This window comes from Acanthaster planci, linkage group LG07 (genome assembly GCF_054643075.1).
Source record: "Acanthaster planci isolate LZ-2023a linkage group LG07, COTS_SCS, whole genome shotgun sequence".
NCBI classification, from domain to species: domain Eukaryota; kingdom Metazoa; phylum Echinodermata; class Asteroidea; order Valvatida; family Acanthasteridae; genus Acanthaster; species Acanthaster planci.
The window spans coordinates 21,255,171-21,274,875 of record NC_141783.1 but is presented as its reverse complement, the minus strand read 5'-3'; the positions used below and the strand labels follow the sequence as shown (position 1 = coordinate 21,274,875).

At 41.5% G+C, this 19,705-nt stretch overlaps 1 protein-coding gene across 1 annotated transcript; it reads right to left on the bottom strand.

Annotated features, from left to right (window-relative positions):
- Positions 1 to 1,462: 1,462 nt before the first annotated feature.
- On the bottom strand, positions 1,463 to 19,431 carry LOC147798697 (hemocyanin AA6 chain-like). The gene is made up of 8 exons (XM_087138627.1): positions 18,810 to 19,431; positions 12,644 to 12,802; positions 11,838 to 12,014; positions 9,425 to 9,586; positions 8,876 to 9,043; positions 8,314 to 8,418; positions 7,208 to 7,394; positions 1,463 to 4,990 (listed from the first exon to the last, which is right to left on the bottom strand). The coding sequence occupies exons 1-8, from the start codon at positions 19,386 to 19,388 to the stop codon at positions 4,548 to 4,550; spliced, it is 1,980 nt and encodes a 659-aa protein (XP_086994753.1). The 5' UTR covers positions 19,389 to 19,431; the 3' UTR covers positions 1,463 to 4,547.
- Positions 19,432 to 19,705: the final 274 nt, after the last annotated feature.

Here is a 19,705-nt window from a genome sequence, read left to right as displayed (position 1 = left end):
ACTCCTACCTTTCCCTTATCCCCAACCTTCCCTTCCCCGTCCTTTCGCTGTTCATTGTCAAATTTTGTTCTACAAATCTATGGATGCCCATCGATTCCTCTTTTCGCACCGCTGTTCGTTCTGCAAAAGATTATTTTAATCGTTGAATTTTCGCAGTTTTCAAGTTTTCGTGGGAATGGGATGTTATACCGTTTGACAAAATCTTCTAAAAACGCCTTCTTAAATCGATTAAAATTCGTTAGTAGAGGTCGGTGTTGCTGGTTGCTCATATCTCTATTTATATATAGGTTTCTAAATTTTTTTCCATTTTTATTCGGGCGGGATTTCTGTCACGAGTTGTTTACAGCGAGCGAGCGAGCGGTGCCGGGGTCAAAAGTTGAGTGGAATTCCCCGGCGCTTTTCACGGGTTGTTTAGCCAGCGAGCGGTGCCGGGGTCAAAAGGTGAGTGGAAATCCCCGAGATTTTTGGGTCGATGTACTACCCAAGGGTTTTGAGCAAAAACCGGGGTTTCACGTCATTCCAGGATTTTCCCATTTTTTCCCACCAAAAATGTTTCGACGATTTTTTGGGTCGATGTACTACCCAAGGGTTTTGAGCAAAAACCGGGTAAAAGGGGCGTGTGCTCCAGAACTGTCCCACTCCTACTACTACTGTATCCTTATTTACGACACTTATGGGAATGTGCTGAAAGGAAAGGCCTGATCCCTTCCTTTGTCGGGGGAGGCACTACATTATTAAGGGCCAAATTAAGAAAAGCCATTTCGTACTCACTAATTTCTGTCGTTTTGACATAAATAGCTGTAAGTGGTTGTTGAAAATGCTCATTAGTTGCCCATTAATCCAGCAACCCAGTGTAAGCCCAAGTCGGGGAAATTGGAAATTGCTGTCCGATCCCAGCGTTTGATGGTTGGCCCAAAGTTATTGCATGCTAGAGTAAATCATTGTTAATTTGTTCAGGAAAGTTGGGTAATTTTGCATTCTGCCAGATGTAATTGCTGTTTGAATTTGCATATCGAAGGCTTTGTACCGCGCAGGTACTTTCCAAAATTAATTTACCGCTCCATGTGCTTTGGGCGGAAACAAATGCTGATATGATAATTGCTTTTCATACATTTTTGCTGATAGCTCTATGTATTTTCTGATGTGAGTTGCTGTTCTGCGTCACCAGGCTCGGGCGGGAACAATTGCTGACAATTGCTGATTGCCATAGTGCCGGTACTTTTGCTGATATGTGTTGCTGTTCCGCGTCAACAGGCTCGGGCGGGAACAACCTGAACTGTGTCAAGTTCAATAAACGGCTGCTCAGGCCAATCGACACAGAAGTTAGAATGCGAGTGTCCACCTGTCCCTGCGTTTCAGTTCTCTGGTCGTGTGCATGCGGGGATGATATTAAAGCTTTAAGGCCTTCGAATGTGTCAAGACATGAACTCGCCGTCTCCAAAGACTCGGGCAGATAGTGCAATTGTAGTTTGATCTTCTTTTCATTCTAAATCTACCTCTACCTACCAGTAAACGTTTTCGTTCCCAAGAATTTCCTTGTTCCATCTCATACTAGAATTATCAATCAATTTATGGATGCTTCTTCCTCTAAACTTAACTGCTATGAGATAATACGGTAGTTTTGTTAGAATATCGCAAACATTACTACAAGCAAATTTTATTAGCAAAACTAATTTTACTGAAATATAATTACGTGCTTATGTCTAACATGGTTAGATAGTAGGATGTAATTGTAATGTGGGTGATATGGGAAATCAGATCTTGGAGGGCGGAGACACTAGCTTTTCTTGACTTCTTATGCTTAAGCTTCGGTGTAACTATATTAAACTGCTAAATTTATAGCCTCCACAAAACGCCCCATGGAACTCCTTTAATTAAAAAACATTTTTACAATGAAATATCAAATACTCTTCCTGCAATGAACTTAGTCTTCTTTTCTTTTATTTTTGATCTACCTTAGAGAAATCAAGTTGTCTCGATTTTGTTTCGGAAAATCATTTTGGATCCGCTCCTCCTTCAACTATTGAGAATGTTTTTTCTTTCAGTCTAAATAACGTTGATTTTAAAAAAACACAGTCTGAGTATCAAAAAAACAGTACAAGCAGGCATTGGTGTAAATCCCGGGGTGGGGTATATATCCCCCCTTTTTTAAGTGGGAGGATGGGCTCTTGAATCATCCCGCACTCTTTGTGATGAGAAAAATAACTACAGCAGATTTTGAGGGATTTTGTGGACTTTCCAACGACTAAATTGTTTGCAATTTCACTGGAAAGGGAAAAAAATTACAAGAAGTATGCCATTTGACGTAAGATTCCACATGAATTTGATACACATTACAGATGTACATCTTTATTATGAACATCACCCCTATATAGTATCAAGGAGGAAGGACACAGAAGGAGTTGAAACTCTGGCACTTCCAAATGTTCAGACATCGTCGCCGCTGAGTCAGACGAATGATAGAAAACATTAAAAAAATGCCGGATTACTGCGTACATTTTAGCCGGACAAGCGGAGCCAGTTATATCCTAGCAATGCTTGAAGTGTTTTGCTTACAATTATATACAACTTATTGCTTTGACCAGGAAATAGAGAGAGAAAACTCCCCGTTATGAGACCTACTTTTGCCACCCCGAATAAACTTTTTAAAGTTTGATACACTGTTCCATTATCAATGCAAAGTTTGTAATTTTATTCTCCTCCATCTACTACTTCAGTTTTCAAAGACTTGGCACGAATCTGGCTATTAAAAAGACAGGCCAACAAAATGTTGACTACTACAATGGGCTTATTCATCACAGGGAGTAATCATGAAATCTGGTAAAATACGCTTTTGTACAAATGCCATGATAAAAATGATTTAAACAAAACACAAAATATTGTAAACAATAGGGCTTTTTCCTAAAATAACCTCAGAAGAAAGCGCTCGTTTAGGGCAATGACTGCACATATGCATTTAGGGCACACGGCGTAATGCAAGCAACTGCGCAAGTATTAAATTTGATGTTTATGAGATCATACCAAACACCAACAAATGTATGAATATTCCATTTCCTATACCTCAGTACACAAAGTTTTGAGGATGCAGATTACCAGCGTCAAATTGCTGTGGCGATGGGGGTTTCGTGGGTGTGACACAGATGGTGAGTGGCAAGCTCTCGCTGCGCTCTTGCCACGGACATACCTGGCATGCCAGAAAGTGGTAATTGGCCAGATGTTATAGCCCGGGCAGTTCAAACTCCTTCTGTGTCCTTCCTCTATGATATCACGTATATCAGGGCAAGATTAATATGATTAATAACTGTTAAATAGAATCCAAGCATTGTTAAAAAATAATGTACACGTACCTAGAAAAACTAAAGGTCCTTTAAATTGTGCTTTTTAAATGGAATTGTGCTACTGTGCTTTAAAATGAACTCAAGGACTGTTGGTCTGCATTCTCTTATTCTGAATCTATACCAGAAAAAAATGTTTCACGAATTAGTTCATATCTCTACGCAGCTTCTTCCCAACTATCAAGCAATTAACTTACTATTAAGAACAGTTATAAGACGATAAAGTGGTCTCACACGAATATCGCAAATACAAGTAAAAGTCAATGAAAGATAAAATTGAAATTTAATACATTGTTAATGCTTTAAGTCAAAAACAAAAACATTCAAAACATGTTCCTTAAAAACGAAAACTATAAACACCGTCACCATTGGAGTTTAATGTGGAGGAATTAATACATTTTAATGCATTTAAGCTTGTTTTTACATACAAAATACTTTATGTATAACTGTGCTCAAGTGCCCAACACCTGGAACTACAAAAGTATTATTTCTGCAATTGGACCTCCAAATGAACCCATTAGTCTAAACTTTCAGGAATTGTTTATTTTCGAACCGTTTCTTGTACTTTTTTGAATTTCAAATTTATTCTCACGCCGATGAATTTGTTTATCTTGATCGCTTTCTATCTTGCCTTACAGTAATTGACATTAAGAACAGTTATAAAAAAGGAAGCAAAAAGTAAAATCAATACTTACAACAGCGGCTTTTGGCATTTTCGGTATTTTAGAGTGCATCTTATATGCTCTGGACACACTTTGGTATGTGTTATTTCATAATAATGTGTTGCATCTTAATAATAAAACATTCATTTAAAGAACAAAAGCAGTGGCGTTTGCTTCTATTGTACCTAGGTTAAATTAGACAATTCGCAACCACAGTATTGATATGAGAAAGCTGATACTTTTAAGTACTAACAAAACCCGAAAAATCTTGAGAGAAATATCAACTATCTTGATCTAAATAAACGGAAATAGTTCGCGGTACTTATAAAAATACAAGCCTAATTTTCTCTACTTTGATTTACATTTCACCTGCGCTTAAAACTCTGCAAATTAACAGCTTGTGCTCAACCAGAAATTGTCACTATTTTAAAGACTACTTGAAATGACTCTTTTTTCTCATGATGTGTCAAACTGATACATCTGCACTGAACTCAGACTTACTGTACTCTTGTACTTACTTGGCTCATTTTCCGTTTGGATTTTTCTTAGATTACGGGCCAGATACGCATTTTATGTTTATGGGGACACACTTCATATTAGGAAACCTCCCTGCGAAATCGAACACGCTCTTGTAGAGGCTCTTGTCGATTCTACGGTCAAACGGGAAACCCATAGCACGCTTGTCTGGGTACTTCTTGTCTTTCACACCGCAGTAACTGGTACCCCGATCTAAGTCGTCAGTGCTGCTGTCGCTTGCCCAGTCGGTAACCATGACGAAGAGATCGAACTTCATTCCTTCCGCTGTACCCCTGGGTACCAGCATGTGCTCTGGCCAGCCGCATTCGCAGTACCGATCCGGGCGGCAGCAGTCCTTACCCTGGACTTCCGACTTCTGGAGGACTCTCTTCCTCAATTCTGCGATGGTTAGCTCACGTGGTTTGATCACGGAGGAATCGGTGGAGCTGCGTGTAATGGTGTTGCTTCCGATTTTCACTGTGGATCAACAAAGTTTACTTAGCTCAGCAATGCTTTGCTACGTCCCCTGTGCTTTGGGTAGGGCAAATGCCTTTTACAAACTCGTATGAAGGATGTACATTTATTGCACGAAGTATTATAGGCCACTTGCCAAATCTTAAACGCGCCCAAGTACACTCAGTGTATCTGTCATGCGCTCTCGGATGTTTTTACCCGTATTACTGTTCAAATGAACTCCTATGAGACCTCGCCAAAATACGTTGTGCATTTGCCTTTCGTAAGGCCAATGGACTGTCCACTGCGTATGTGGAGAATCAGTAGCGTGCTTCTCACTAGCCTTGCCCCGAGACTGGTTTTGCTGTTTTGGCCAGTAGACGGTGCAAGCGACATGCGCTGGCGAGCACGCCGAATAGCACTAGAGGGCGCTTTATTCACAAGAAACGACCAGCCAGAAGACCAGTCTTATAGAATCTGGCAGGCTTACCTGAAAAATTTCACCTGAAAAAAAATTTTATTCGCCTTTGAACGAAGATAAAAAATAGCAGTAAAACTAAGCGCTCATTTCTGAATGTAGCCGCCCGCCTCTATCCAAAATAGGTCCACAATTTGGGGCTTTTAGTGAAAGAAATACGCGAACTGGAAACTATCAGTCCCAAATTTGGGATTTATAGAAATATTTCTATGGTACTTCCTGATTATGGCCTGTTTTATTGTAAAAACCCCGCGGGATCACAAAATATTAATGAGCTCGAGCGCAGAAATACAACCATTGTTGGAATGCACCCTGACAGGTCGTCTCTTGTGAGCATAGCGCCCTCTACTGGTACTGTGCTCGCCAGCGCATGTCGCCAGCACAGTGCATGCACCGGCCAAACTGTAAAACCAGTCGTGGGACAAGCTTTTCACCAGCTCCATGTTACATGTAACAGCCGCACATGCCCAACCTCGACTCTATGGGCTGCGTGCGCGTTCCTTCACTAGAACAAGTGTGGCGGGGAAAGATCTTACCAATGAGAACGAGTTAATTTTGGATATTTTTTTTCCTTTTTCCCTGCTCAAACGTGAATATTTACACACTGTATACTCAGTGTATACCCTGAAGGCTTGTGAAAAACAAACCAAAAGGGAACTCGGGTGGGACTCAAACCCACGACCTCCTGCTTACTAGTGGAGACGTCTTAACCACTCGGCCACCGAGCTTGCCGGTGTCGGCTGGATGGTTCGAATCAGATGTAGCAGCGGGTACCGCGAACAACTATTTCAGAGATGGATTTGCGCCGGGGAGATGCAATTAATCGTGGATTTTTTTCCCTGCCTGACGTGTTTTTTTTGGGGGGGGACGAGGTTGGCACATGCCACACGCTCGTGCACACATGTCGTCCTTTTACGTGTGCATAATGCAAGTAAAGCACTAAAGTGGTCGGTCATGCAATCATGAGCCGGGGTTTGAAGCCATTAAAAAAATGGCACTGCAGAATAATCCTTGAACATCTCACTTGAAAGAAAGTTAATAACAGCCTCGATCAATATGTAAAAATATTTCTGCCCAGAATGCTGTTGTTTTCGAGAAAACAGAACAGACATGTTGTTTTCCTTTTTTAACGATGGTCGGCCGACCGTCGGTCGTCAAGCTTCCGAAGTGTGAGTGCGGTAGACTACCACAGCCATGACGTCTCCTCCAATTAGTCTATCAAGGATATTTATTCATGTGATGTTGAGGGTCAGCGTTCAATTTACACAGATGCGTGCGAAATCTCAACGTTCAGGCATAATGGAATAGTTGCTTATGGAAATTCAAAGATTAGAAATAAAAAGCGCTTCCACGAACATAATACGTTTCCTGAATGCCTCTGCCCATAATGTTAGGTCATGTAAAAAAAACACTCTACGGCCAATTCCTACGAACATAATAAAAAGTCATGATTGCGGGACATTCCTGTTCGCACGCAGTGGTACACGCGTTTCGTCTCCGGCTGATAGAGTGCCGAGACTTGCCAAATTGCACGCATGGCAGCGTTTAAGTTAAGACTTGTGTGTAGGCCTATGTGAAATAGCCCTGCAGGAATTAGCGTCGCCTCGAATTTGTCTAAGATTGGCTAACCTGTGGTAGGTATTTAAATTAATGAAAGTTTATTAACACAGTTTTTAATAACATTCTTTTTTTATTTGATTTAAGTCACGATGGAAAACGTTGGACTTGGTTTTGACCTCAGACGACCACAATGTTCTACTCACGTGTAGTCACGAACTTGTCCATTTCGATAAACAGACGACGCTGCGTATCCAACACAAATTGGGCCCCCTCTGCATCAGAAGATGGAGCCATGAAGATGCGGACGGCTACCCTCATATTTTTCCCGCCCTTGCTTTCAACCACAATTTTGTAGTTAAACTTGTCATGGTTGACCTGCTTGACGGTAACCTGATGAAGAAAAGTATAAAGACCCTTTTTAAAGCTTTGTTATGAAAACCACATATAAGCACTTTTCTCTTTTCCCGTCTTTTTTCTTTCTGGTTTCACCAGCCGATCCATGACTTACTGTGGTATGAGCGGGTTGCGCTGCTGGGTGCTCAGAAAACAAGGTTTCGTTTGCAGCGAATTTATTTATTTATTCAAGGGTTGACAAGACGCCATTACAGACCACCTTCTTTTTCCTCCTCTTGCCAAAACTACTTTTTTTTTAATTTGTCTTTAGAAGCCAAAAATCTAAGCCTTTGCAGACAGGTCCCTCCGCTGCATGAAGACAAGTTTAATTTTTAGATTCATTTGCATATGCAGCTGGCTACCTTTCGGCAATTAACTTTAACATTAAGTAGACGAGCGCCCTCTGTTGGTCTTATTTGTGAACATTTAGGCAAAATCATAACAAATCGTTTCCCCACATTACTATTAACTCCGTTGTGCCCTCCCAGCGGAGGCCAATAGCCCCGTAGGTGCCACCACATGTACAAGCCAGCCTTTTCGTCAGTTTCGGTGCACACATCCACCCAAAAATGAAACTGTGGAATCTCGGGTTCTCTTGTAATAATTTGCTCCTGCTCTACAATGAAATCCATGTATAAAAACCTCAATATTTAAGAGCCGGATTGATCCTCTAGTCGCGGCGGCGAGATAGTAATTATCTTTTGGAAGTGGCCCTTTACGTTTCCGTGGTATTCTAACAGCGCATGGCCAAAGGGAGCGCGTCCGACGTCAATTGCAATCGGGAAAAGCAATAAAACATCGGCCTTGTCAACCTGGCCATACCCCGAATGGCACGACGTGTACCTCCGAGCCTTGCCTTTTCGAAATACATCCACCAAATCGGTTACAAAATTGCAAGGTAATCATAAAGACTTACTTTGGCCTCAGTATTGGGCTTGTCACCTTGACGTAGGAACATGTCATTCGCGATGTCCACCTCTACATTCTCCATGCGAGTCGTCAGAATATCGGCCGGTCGAGTCTACGAGTGAAGAAATAAAACTGTGATAGTTTATGGGTTGTATAGAGCTCATAAATGCACGGCATACTTTATCATGGATCAAATGTCTGTCAAATGCTTCTGAATGCTCGCTTTGTTTTATCATTTTAATTTACTGTCATTTTGAGGAAGGTACAGTTCAATTCAGTTACACAAAAATCAAAATACACTAAAGACAATGACAGCATGACGTCACAGAACACAGGATAAACGCACAAATATCAATGACTGCAATATAAAAGGAGTAGAACACGTAGGATGATGCAAACTTGTCGGGGGAAACATTGACCTAAAAGTTAAAATGTTATATATCGGTCTTGCAGTCGAGGCCATCTCAAGACAGGAAAAGAAAAGTAAAAAACGAAAAAAAAGGAATATGAAATTCCTATGAACGTTTTACAGACTTAGATCGATCTCTCACCATGTTTTTTCCACCTACCTGCAACTTCACAGAGTCTATTTTAACCTTCTCGAAACTGAGTTCAGCCTCAGTGTACGGTGTAAGCTTGATCTTGTGCAGAAAGAACAGGTCATCAACGAACTTGTGCCAGCGGAAGAACATTGGGTCCCGGATGGCGGCAGCAGTATCGCCCATGACTCCCCCAGCCTTCAGGAAACAAACAAAACAGTTCCGGAAAGCCTTATTAGCTTCCGGTAAGATGCATCCAATTCAAGTACACGTATTTTGTTAAGTGCCTAATTTGAATAACATCGGGTTCATGTACTGCCAATAATAAGTCTGAAATGCATCCTAACGAGTTACAATATTGATCTTGAACTGTGATTGAATCCCTACTGCATTAATCTGAACACCAAAGTGATCACCTCTCATTGTGTGCACCAGGAAAGCACAGTAAACCAAGCTGGGGATCTGCGCACGCTAAATATTCAATAGTGTTAAAATCACCCAAGCTTACACCTGAACAAGTCTGTAGCCCAAATGCATCAACTCGCACGGATCACCCCCCCCCCGTGTCTCATGACGTACCTGATTGTAACGGAGGTCTGGATCAGTAATTCCTGCCAGGATGTCGTGACCGCGGTTGTGAATCCCAACGGATCCGTACAGGTGTGGATTGGGAGTGCTGACATTTGCCTCTATGGCTGCGCCAAGACCATCGATGTCTACGGCCACTTTATTGCCATCGGGCTGCGTAAGTATTCGACAGAACAGATTCAAACTCGATGTTAAAAGTCCTACACAAGTACTCAGCTTGTATTATTACAACTTTCGTAATCCAGTTCGTTATTTTGACGTCATTTCAGTTTTAGCCACGACCACTGTGCACATTAGGGCCGTTTTCCAACACTCGACATCGTCTCTGTCTCTCTGTGCCGCAGGAACATCAACTACGATTCAAAGGAGCAAAATATAGGTATTCCCAGCCATTTCAGCTAAAATACGTTCGATTTAAAACGAGGTCGATTGAAATTCGTTTTCAAAGGAATGTTCCTACATATGAGCATTTGAAAATCAGAGAAGTCATTTGCATTCTTTCAAACAAAAAAGTATATACAAATTCACATCGGATGACACAGAGTTCACTTAGAGTCGTCAAATAACTGGGAAAAAGGTTGATCAACATTCTATTTAGTCAATACGCGAGCTCCCACCTCATATGTGAATTCAAATCCGTTCCTGTGATTTCTTCTTTTAGCCTTGTATTTGTCAATCTACACACTGAAAGCTGACATCACAAAGAAAAATCATTTAAACGTTGGATCTTGATAAAGCTCTTTGTCAGTGTGACTTGGCACAAAAACTATTGGCCCGCGATCCTTACAAAAAGCAAACATTGCTGGTAAGGAGAGACTGATGAATTCTCATCAAAGCAATAACGCAGACGAAGAACTGTAAACAAGTTACTCGGAACAAAAGTGAATGATTTTTCCCTTCTTGTTGTATCAGCTACAAGTTTGTTTTTATAACCTTCTGTTAAGACAATGATTGTTATTTCAATATTTGAATATTTTGAAATTGGAATCCACATTAGGGGCGAGTGACCCCTCTTTGACGAAATTTAATTTCTTTTAATTAAGCAATACTAAATGAAAGAAGTGGGAATTTAACCGGAAAACCTATAATTGTTCACATTAACCTTTCCCTCTTGGTTTCTAAATGTATTTACAGTGCACCTTACTGTTGACGATAAAAACACATGATGTGACCCTTCATCAACTGGCATTGGTTGCCAATATATTTTTTTGGCAAAGAGGTTTGCTTTTTGGGAGACATGAGTCATTTTTACTTTCACTCAAGTCGGGTCTTCCGAGGAAGGACTCGAGATGAGTCGAGCCATTCACCCATCGGGGCTTGGGTCGAGTCGGGTCGACGACAAATTTGACTCGAGTCGAGCCATTGACTCTAGTCATTAAAACCATGTTTGAAAGTACTAATTGGAAAAAAAGTAGCCGAGATAAAACTTGTCTTGATTGCCCATAAAGGAAATAGACTGACAAACTCAGCTGAACGGTAAAGCCGAATTTGTGTATGCACAAAAAACGTTATCGCATGATAAAATAGGGCAAAAACCCCAAAACAAACAGAATTGAAAACTCTGTGCGAACCCGAATGAAAGTTGAGAAAAATGAACCGGGATTTTGCCGTAGCATGGGCGATTCACAAAAGCGCGCCTCCTAGAGTTTGCAAGGCGTTGACCAATTACAGTGCGTGAAATTCGTCGACCCAATGCGCATTTGGATAGTGTCGACAGATCTCGCACACTGTGATTGGTCAGCACGTCGCAAACTCTTACAGGCGCACTATTTTGAATCGACCGTATTGGCCGCTTACATATTCCAATGTGTTAGGCCAACAGTCGAGGATTAATTTTTGGAGACCGTGCCTGAGACGGACCAAAAGCCGAGTGCTGAAAAAAACATCAGGCCATTGAACCGGAAAACACCGCGGAACTTGAGTGTTCATCCGGTGCAAGCATGTAATCAGTGGTGGATATGCAGGCTCTTCTGAATCCGATATAGCGTTTGGATTTATCTTCTACATTGCTAACCCTCACTTTCATTGTGTGCATTTTAAGTGTGGGTCAGTTATTTCCGTATGGGTTCGTCTTAACCTTTATTCGTAACCTTGGGGTTTATGTCCCTTTTTGTGATATTGCTCACACACTTTCTTGTTTTGCAACACCATTTGAGATGTTTTCTACAAATTGCACTCATACAAAATGCAGATGAGCTTAACAAAACTGGGCCGAGAGGTTGCCTATAACCACTAAAATATTCACTGATACGTAATGAAATATAAAAAGACCTTTGTTCTCGGACAAATCACGGACATTGTATTAGCTGTGTCCCTGAAACCATCATCACTTGTTCAATCCAGGTTATGTTTCCTGACCTCAAAACAATGTTCACATCGGGTACACATCCTCCTCACCACCCACCTTTTCAAACTTCCCGGTATTGATGGCATCTAGGAGGCGGTTCCGGTGGTACTCCTGTTGAATGATCAGCGTGGGGTCAGAAGGATCGCGCCAATTGTCGGCGAGAATCATCCCTGCCGGCCTGGCAGAGAACTGATAGGTCCCATAATAGTCTGTCAACTGGGGGTTGTAGCCTTCCTGCAGAGCACCAAAAGAGCTTCATGTCTTCATGTATCACATAAACCTGACTCATCCGTTTCACGTTTCGCAGTAACCTGATTAGACATAAAAATTCTCCGGTTTCTGGTCAGCGCGCGCGTTGCCTCAGACCTGCGCATTGACAAGATAAAAACAGTTTTCATTTGGTATAAAACGATATCATAAAGCTGCCAAACCTGCTTAATCGACTGGAATCCTGCTACTGCGTAATTCTAACGTGTTTTGATGGGGTACGGTTGAGTGATTATGTACAGTAAAGGAGTCCCTCTAGTTCCCCATACATTTAGTTGGGCAATCTTTTTCAAATGACGATTTCTGTATTATACATTTACATCTAGGAACCAGACAAACGAGGTGGTCTTATGTCCTGTGTACATTTACAAGCTGAAAATGCTTATAAACAGTATAAAGTGTGGGGGCAGACTATTTTAGTGCTGGCAGCGGCCGGGATCAGGGTACGTGCGCATGTAATCGCGATGGACATCGCACGTTACACGTGCATTATTTCCAGAAATTTCCGCACCACTTTTGGGCCAGCTCCTGACCAGAAACCGGAGACATTTTTGGCCTGAGACATTAATTTACCGGGGAGAAATAAGACCTTTTACCGCAATAGGGAGGTGCCAGTTGCAGAAGGGTTCCACTCTCGTGAGACCTACAGCTATTCTCTCGGCATCGTAGCGGGCTAACATCTGCTGGTGCATGTAGTAGAAGAGCTCCCCCTGTCGGTCCTTGGTCTTTCCCTCGATGCCTTTCCATGGGTAGGACTGGATTTAAAAACATTCGTTCAAGAGCAGGGCTGAGTTGACTTGATCCAAGGTCAATCGAAAAGAGCAGAGTCAAGCAGAACAAAGTAGACTAAGTTTATAAGTAAGCCAGAGTTTTATACATTTTTTGAACTTCTGGCCTATTTTAACAAGCATACAGATTAAGCAACCTTTCCAAGCCGTCCAGAAAATACTTACCCACAAAATGATGACTTTTGAAGTGTAAAAGCTTGTCCCAGTAGGTATAAACTCAGAGCAAGGACACAGAGGCAATGATATCGCACTGTATGTTCGTAATGTCTCACCAACTTCCTGGCTAGTACATAATGTCAACACCCTACCCCCCCCTTCCGTGACTACGTTCTTTTTTATTGCAAACCCCTTGTTGTAGGGGTCAATTATTTTCAGCATTTCTATCTCGTGTAAATGAGGATTACTGTTAAGGTAAGATCAACGGCATTGAAATCCCTTCATAGAACTATAATGTTGTGAGTGGAAATACTTTTAAAATAATTTTAATGATTAAGAATTAGTAAATAATTCTTTATTTCGACTTGCTCCTGGGGCGATTTGACAGCCAAACACAACTCATTCGTGTGTTATGCAGGTTAATGGTGTCGAATTTCGTGTCTGTGAAAGTCAAACGCATGCATGGATCGTGTACACAACGCACTCAAAACGTACGAATGGAAATACGTTTTTAGTCTACAAAACGTTTTAAGAAAGCTGTGTTGGTATCACCTGATGGTGGGATGTACACGACAAAGAGTCTGATCTGGTAGATCTTTTAGGGCGAATAAAATGCCATAAAGACAATGCAAGAAGTTCCATGTCTTTCCTACATAACTTCTTGTTTTCTGAAAAAAAATTCCACAACAAAAGAGAATAAAACCAGAATCACCGTACCAGGAAAGTTGACGTGAAGATCCGGGTCTGGCGCCAAGGCTTATAAACCTTAATAAGGCCGCTTTTTCAAAACGAGACACGGTAAAGTGCAGTTTGAGGTCACGTTCCCAGCATCTTTTATTACCTTTGATACAATTGTGTCTGCTGGTAATTCCTCTTCCCACACCCTCTGAGTCCCCGATCTCTATTGTTGAATTGTAAACGTTTTGAACAATGACCAATTGAAAGATTTGTCAGGTCTACTTCAAAGGTACAAACAAGTTTGTTCTGAAAAACCTGGCCACACATCAATGGCGGTTCATGATGTTGATAGGTAGACACGACTTATAAAACAGGTGCCGTGTAGAATGAACCCTGTTAGAGGCGAGATTAAGTTCATGTTGGAGCATGACATCATAGACCCTAGTCAGAGCTCCCTGTCATTGTCATGGTACCGAAACCTGAGAGTGCACTAAGGTTCTTCATTGATTATCGAAAGGTCAGAGCGGTAACTAAGACTGATTCCTACCCTATTCCTAGGTTGGAAGATTGCATCGATAGAGCGGGAAACTCCGCATTTCTCAGTAACATGGACTTGTTAAAAGGCTATTGACAATTAGCTTTGACTGACAGAACCAAAGAAATTTCCGCATTTGTGACACCAAATGCCCTGTACCAATGAAAAAAAGCTGTCCTTTGGGATGAAAACGCTCCGGCTACCCGGAGCTTTCGTCTTCGTCGCAGCTCATTTTTGCACTGTCAAGGACTGAACTGTCGGAGTCCAGCATTCTTTGCTACAGTGCCCGCCACGCTCTCGCTCATAAGATCATCTTGTTCACACAGGGTCTTTCTTGATTCTTTATCCTGATCATTGTAAACTAGTTCCAATCAGCATTTTCTTTGTTATCCAAATTTTTGACAAGCTAAGTGTAACATTATCATTAAATCCTGTTAATTTCTTCCTCAGTGTGAACTTGTTTGATTTCTTTGTTGCATCGGAGAAAATTCAAACTTTAGAATAATTACTATTCTTAATAGTTTGGAGTTTTTCGGATCATAACAACAACGTGAAGAAGCTGCGGTGTAGCACCGACGCTGAGAAATTTGTTGCTTCGTCCCTAACTTGCGTAACTATGATAGATCATCACTAATGATCGAAACTCAGTCAATTATGTAGCTTATGTGAAATTAGAGCTACGCCAACGAATTTCGACTGAAGATCAGACTATCCAACGACTACTCATCCACCGCCAATGGATGAGAAGTCAATCGATGTTTTGACACCTTTTGGTGACAAATGTGAAAGGCCTTTTTCTTAAAAAAACTTCCCCCCCAAAAAAAGAATAAAAGCTGTAGCACCTTACCAGGAAAGCAGTTGACGTGATGATCCGGGTCTGGCGCCAAGGCTTATAAACCTTAATAAGGCCGCTTTTTCAAAACGAGACACGGTAAAGTGCAGTTTGAGGTCACGTTCCCAGCATCTTTTATTACCTTTAATACAATTGTGTCTGCTGGTAAAATTTTCCTCTTCCCACACCCTCTGAGTCCCGGATCTTTATTGTTGAATTGTAAACGAGAGGCACAAAATTCTATGGTTTGCACGAATAAACAGGACCATTGTTAAGAATCGATGTATGCCCCTTCCATATTCGTTTTTCAGTTTCAACCACTTTCCCCTACTCAATATACGTGTTTATTAGGTGCACTGTTGGATCCGTGGTGCTGAATTCCAACTCAACGAAATTGTGGTTTGCATTGTGGTTTGCAGCCGTAACCCCATCAAGCAAGAGAAGATTTTAAACTCCTTAGCATTTGGGATGACCAAACACTTTCGAGTGTTTTCACTATCGCTAGGTAGCACATCTATCAGAAAAGCAGAACACGTGGTCTGGTTTTGACCACATCTATCTCAAAGATTTAGTAACATTTAGATTCAAACCTGACTATTTATTTTGTTGAATACTTATTTTGTCACATTTCGATTTCTACATAAACGGTAATTTTTCAAGAGAACCATCTTACGCTCAAAGGCTGCTTCCCTCAAAATGTCTGCCAGTTCTCAAAAGTACCTAGGAAGCCAAGATCAACTTTTAACTTGACATTCATAATTAGATTCGCTTATGCCTCGATCATGAGAGCGCTTCCAGCCATTTTCGTCCGGGACAAATTGCGGTAAAATTGTGGGGAGAGTGAATACTTTCCCGCAATCTCCCCTCAAGTAGCAGTTCATTTATTGAGGGGAAGTTGTGGAGGAATTTTGCATTAGTAGGTCACTTACTATGAAGGACTGTTTACATTACCAGTGGGCTTGTAATAGGTGGTAACTATCTTCAGTGGTTTGCGGTTTCCAGAGACTGACCTTAGGTCACTCCACACACCATGATTTTTTGTCATGTGTTCAATACCTGTTGTAGACTGAATCAGATGGTTGTTTGGAAAAACTTACAGACTTTGTCAGTCCCTCTGCTTATTTTGCTTCATTTGCTCGTTAAATGTACAAGTTGTGTTACCTCTGCCCCTTGTTATACATGTACCTCCATATCCATTCACTTTGGAATTCAAAACTGGAAGTGTTTACTATATATTTTTAAAGGTTCTCTAGCCAGAATTGTCCAGTCGTGATTGTAATAACAGATTTTCAGTGTTTCACATCAAGAGATAATAAAATGCAAAGCAACAATATGGTTTAACTTTCCGTATATTACGCCATGATTTTTTTGGCTAAGAAAAAAGTTATTACAGGAAGATTTATTGAAATACAGGGCCTGTACCCAATCTCTTCTTGTCAATGTCTTTTGTGCAGTAACATTGCCATATAAATACAATAAAGTTGTATGTGCCTGAAGTAAGACCATAGCTTTCCAGGAGAAGAAAAAACCTGAAGCAGCTTTATATTCTTATGAAAGGGTTGATGTATAATTATTCCAAATGATACAGTTAGAGAAGTTTCAAAAAGCTTTGTGTAAGGAGTGCAGTCCTGTGGCTTGTCTGTCATCAAAACCACAAGTGTCCTTGAGTTACCTGCCTGACCAAAACTGCAGAGTGGGGGGATGGAGACTGTGTATACAAATACTGACAGCTTTATTTCGGGGAGATTGTGGGGAAATTTCCAGTAGCCTTCAACATTCCACCGCAACACTCTTCAACAATTAATCCTCAACTTATCTCGGACGAGATTTGAGATGACTCCTAAAGTTTTGATTTCTCATATTTCAGTATCAAGAATCTTTATTGCGCGTCAGACATGGATATCATGTAATTTTATTTACCTAGGCTGTTCGTTGAAAATTCAAAGAAACCGTCAGACGAAACTGCCAAAAGAGCTTTTTACCATAGGTGCCAAACGCATGTCGAATTTCGCCGTCTCTCCTGGGAATGGGCGTTTGTTTCATGAAACTGCTTCAATAAATCTAAGCATTTTCGAGTTTTTTAAGGCCGTTCCAAACTGTCCTCTACTATTATGTTTCAAAAGATCTCCATAAACAAGTCCCTGAATAAAAGGTGAGTTCGTAATCCTTACTGAAACTAAGAAAAGATCATCTTGGAAGCAACTCATAAGTACGTAGTGTTTTCTCTTTTTAGCCTTGATTTCCCAACAGTGCTGCAAAAGTGTCGTCTGCTCTACCAGTTCTTGCTTCGTCCCTAACTTGCATATGATAGTCCATCATATAATTGAAACTCAGCCAATTACGTAACTTGATTTTAGCTGCGCCGATGCATTTCGACTGAAGTTCACTTCAGTAATTACAAAATACTTCTACCCAACGACTTGTCATCTACTGGCACAGTCGTTCGCAACTTAACCATACTGCGCATGCCCGTGCAAAAAAACACACACTGTATGGCAACTGTTGCTATTTAATTAAAGGTAATGTACAGGATTTGCATGTACTGCAATTTGTCAAAATTGGCCGATTTCTGGGTATTTGATTTACTTTGTGCATCATTCCATGAACTTGTTTCATCTTTTGAGACCACTGCTCTGAGAAAATTTGAGGAAAAACGCTGATGATTATTAACTGTCGAAGCAGAGCTCGCGTAACTTGTATCACACAGGCGAGGTCGATCTAAATGTACATGTGTATTTACACTATCGACCACACACTCATTATTCACTCCCCACATTTACGCACGTCGGTCAAAAACTATCCTTGCACTTTGGGCATGCGAGTTACAATACTAAAAAAAAAATCTGAATGTCTCGAAACTGGAGATTTCGTTGGAGAAAACCAAGCTTCGACACGTATACCGACCTCCGAAGGAAGGCCGTTGGACCATACCATTATCTGATAGCAAGATGATAGATAATAGTAGTTACCGTTATGTAGATAGGCTATTTTGTTAGTTAATAATGAGTTTAGGCTTACCAAAGGCATGTTGGAAGTTTGCATATTACCCGTTAATATAGACTCTTCCAACAGCTCAATGCTTTATGCATTTTCGTTTCGCTCGTTAACGGTTGCGGTGTTTGAACGAATTGTATGTTCCAACATAAAATTTCGCTTTTCTTGAAAATGACAGCATTCCAGGGGATGAGATTTCACAGATTGTCTGGCACTCTTATTTACTACTTAGCAGCAACACATTTCAAGATAATTGATATATTACAAATCCTATACACTACCTTTAAACTTCCATAGTTGTGCCAGATTGGTCCCTATCAACCCCGCCAAAAATGCCGAACCAAAATCCGCACCCAAAACATGACATGCAAAAAGTGAGTTTCCAGAGTTTAAATGGTAGGAATGGTTATTTTTTGCATAGTTTCAACACAGCACGTCCAGACAAAGGGAGGGCGACCTGCATAGACTCAAAAATGGTCTATTTATTTCTGTACCTGCACTTTAATTTTGGTGTGTTTCGGAGCAGTTTTATAACTTCTCAGAGACAAGTGGATTTCAACCTTACTGTCGCTTGACCAATGTCCTTCGAAACTTGAATTTTTTCGTGTCGACGTGACCACAAAACATCTGCAGAAAACTTGCCATTGACTAGACAAGTTTAATACAATGTAACGCAACTTCATCTGAGAAAATTACGAGAACATCCATTCCTGGCTCTAGTGTTAATGCGCCCGTGCAATGGATGTCAGGGGCATATAGAAAAACCTGTTCCTAATTACCTGGTGCCAGTGGAAGTGGTGGGAATTAAAGCTACAATCTTCTCTCCACCAGGCCAGCTTGAACTCCGGGTCGCGATAGTTGCCCGTAATGAAGGCGGGAGGAGGCGAGCTGTCATCTTTATCGCGTCTGTTTCGAGCCAGGTCGAGCGCTCGCTTGATGATTGTTCCTGGGAAGTAGCTCCGAGGGTTAACCTCCCATATCGGGGGCAACAGGGCTCCGTCGGTGTCCTTACGGTGAAGGACGGCCGTCGACACAGCATACAGATAGATGCCTTCATTCAGAATTGGCCTGAGACGAGCCGAATCCTCCTTGAACTTCTGGAAACTGTCGAGGGATAGCAGGTAGTTAACCACTGTTGCTGCCTCCTCAGCGTGGGACTTCTTGAAGATGGAGAACTGGTGGCCCTTCTGTAAGTGGCCGATGCCGCTTGGGAAGATGTCTACCTCCGGGACGGTGGCGCTGCTTGGGAGAAAAGCATACCCAGCAAGCGGTACCGATGCATCGCTACCGGTGGGAATAGCCGGTGAATGCTCATCAGCACAGAAGAGAGTAAGTACCGAGTCCTGCTTTGATGCCATGTCGAAGGCTGCAGATTCATGTGTTCTCTATCCAGTTGAAGCATCTCCTTTTATACTCAACCTCGTGGGCCTGCAATAGTTGACCTTTGCTCTTGACGTGCTCCAGTAAACCGGACCTAGTTGCTCGAATTAAACACGATCCAAGTAACGAAAAGAACTTTTCACATAACCAGGGCGCTGTTTGGTTACAATATCTAAACCAACTCTGTCGGTTTTTAAAAATCATAGACAACATCGTGGGCCGTGCTTTAGTGAGAATACGTAGGCCTACTGCAGGGAAGCTGAAAGTTAGGATTTACACACATCTCCACCATTTT

Excerpts from the sequence above, each read along its gene's own strand:
- LOC147798697 (XM_087138627.1), bottom strand. The coding sequence starts at position 19,388 with ATGGCATCAAAGCAGGACTCGGTACTTACTCTCTTCTGTGCTGATGAG. Across the intron at positions 12,803-18,809 it reads ACCACTTCCACTGGCACCAG|TCCTACCCATGGAAAGGCAT; the intron begins GTAATTAGGAAC and ends TTTTAAATCCAG. Across the intron at positions 9,587-11,837 it reads ATACCGGGAAGTTTGAAAAG|CCCGATGGCAATAAAGTGGC; the intron begins GTGGGTGGTGAG and ends ATACTTACGCAG.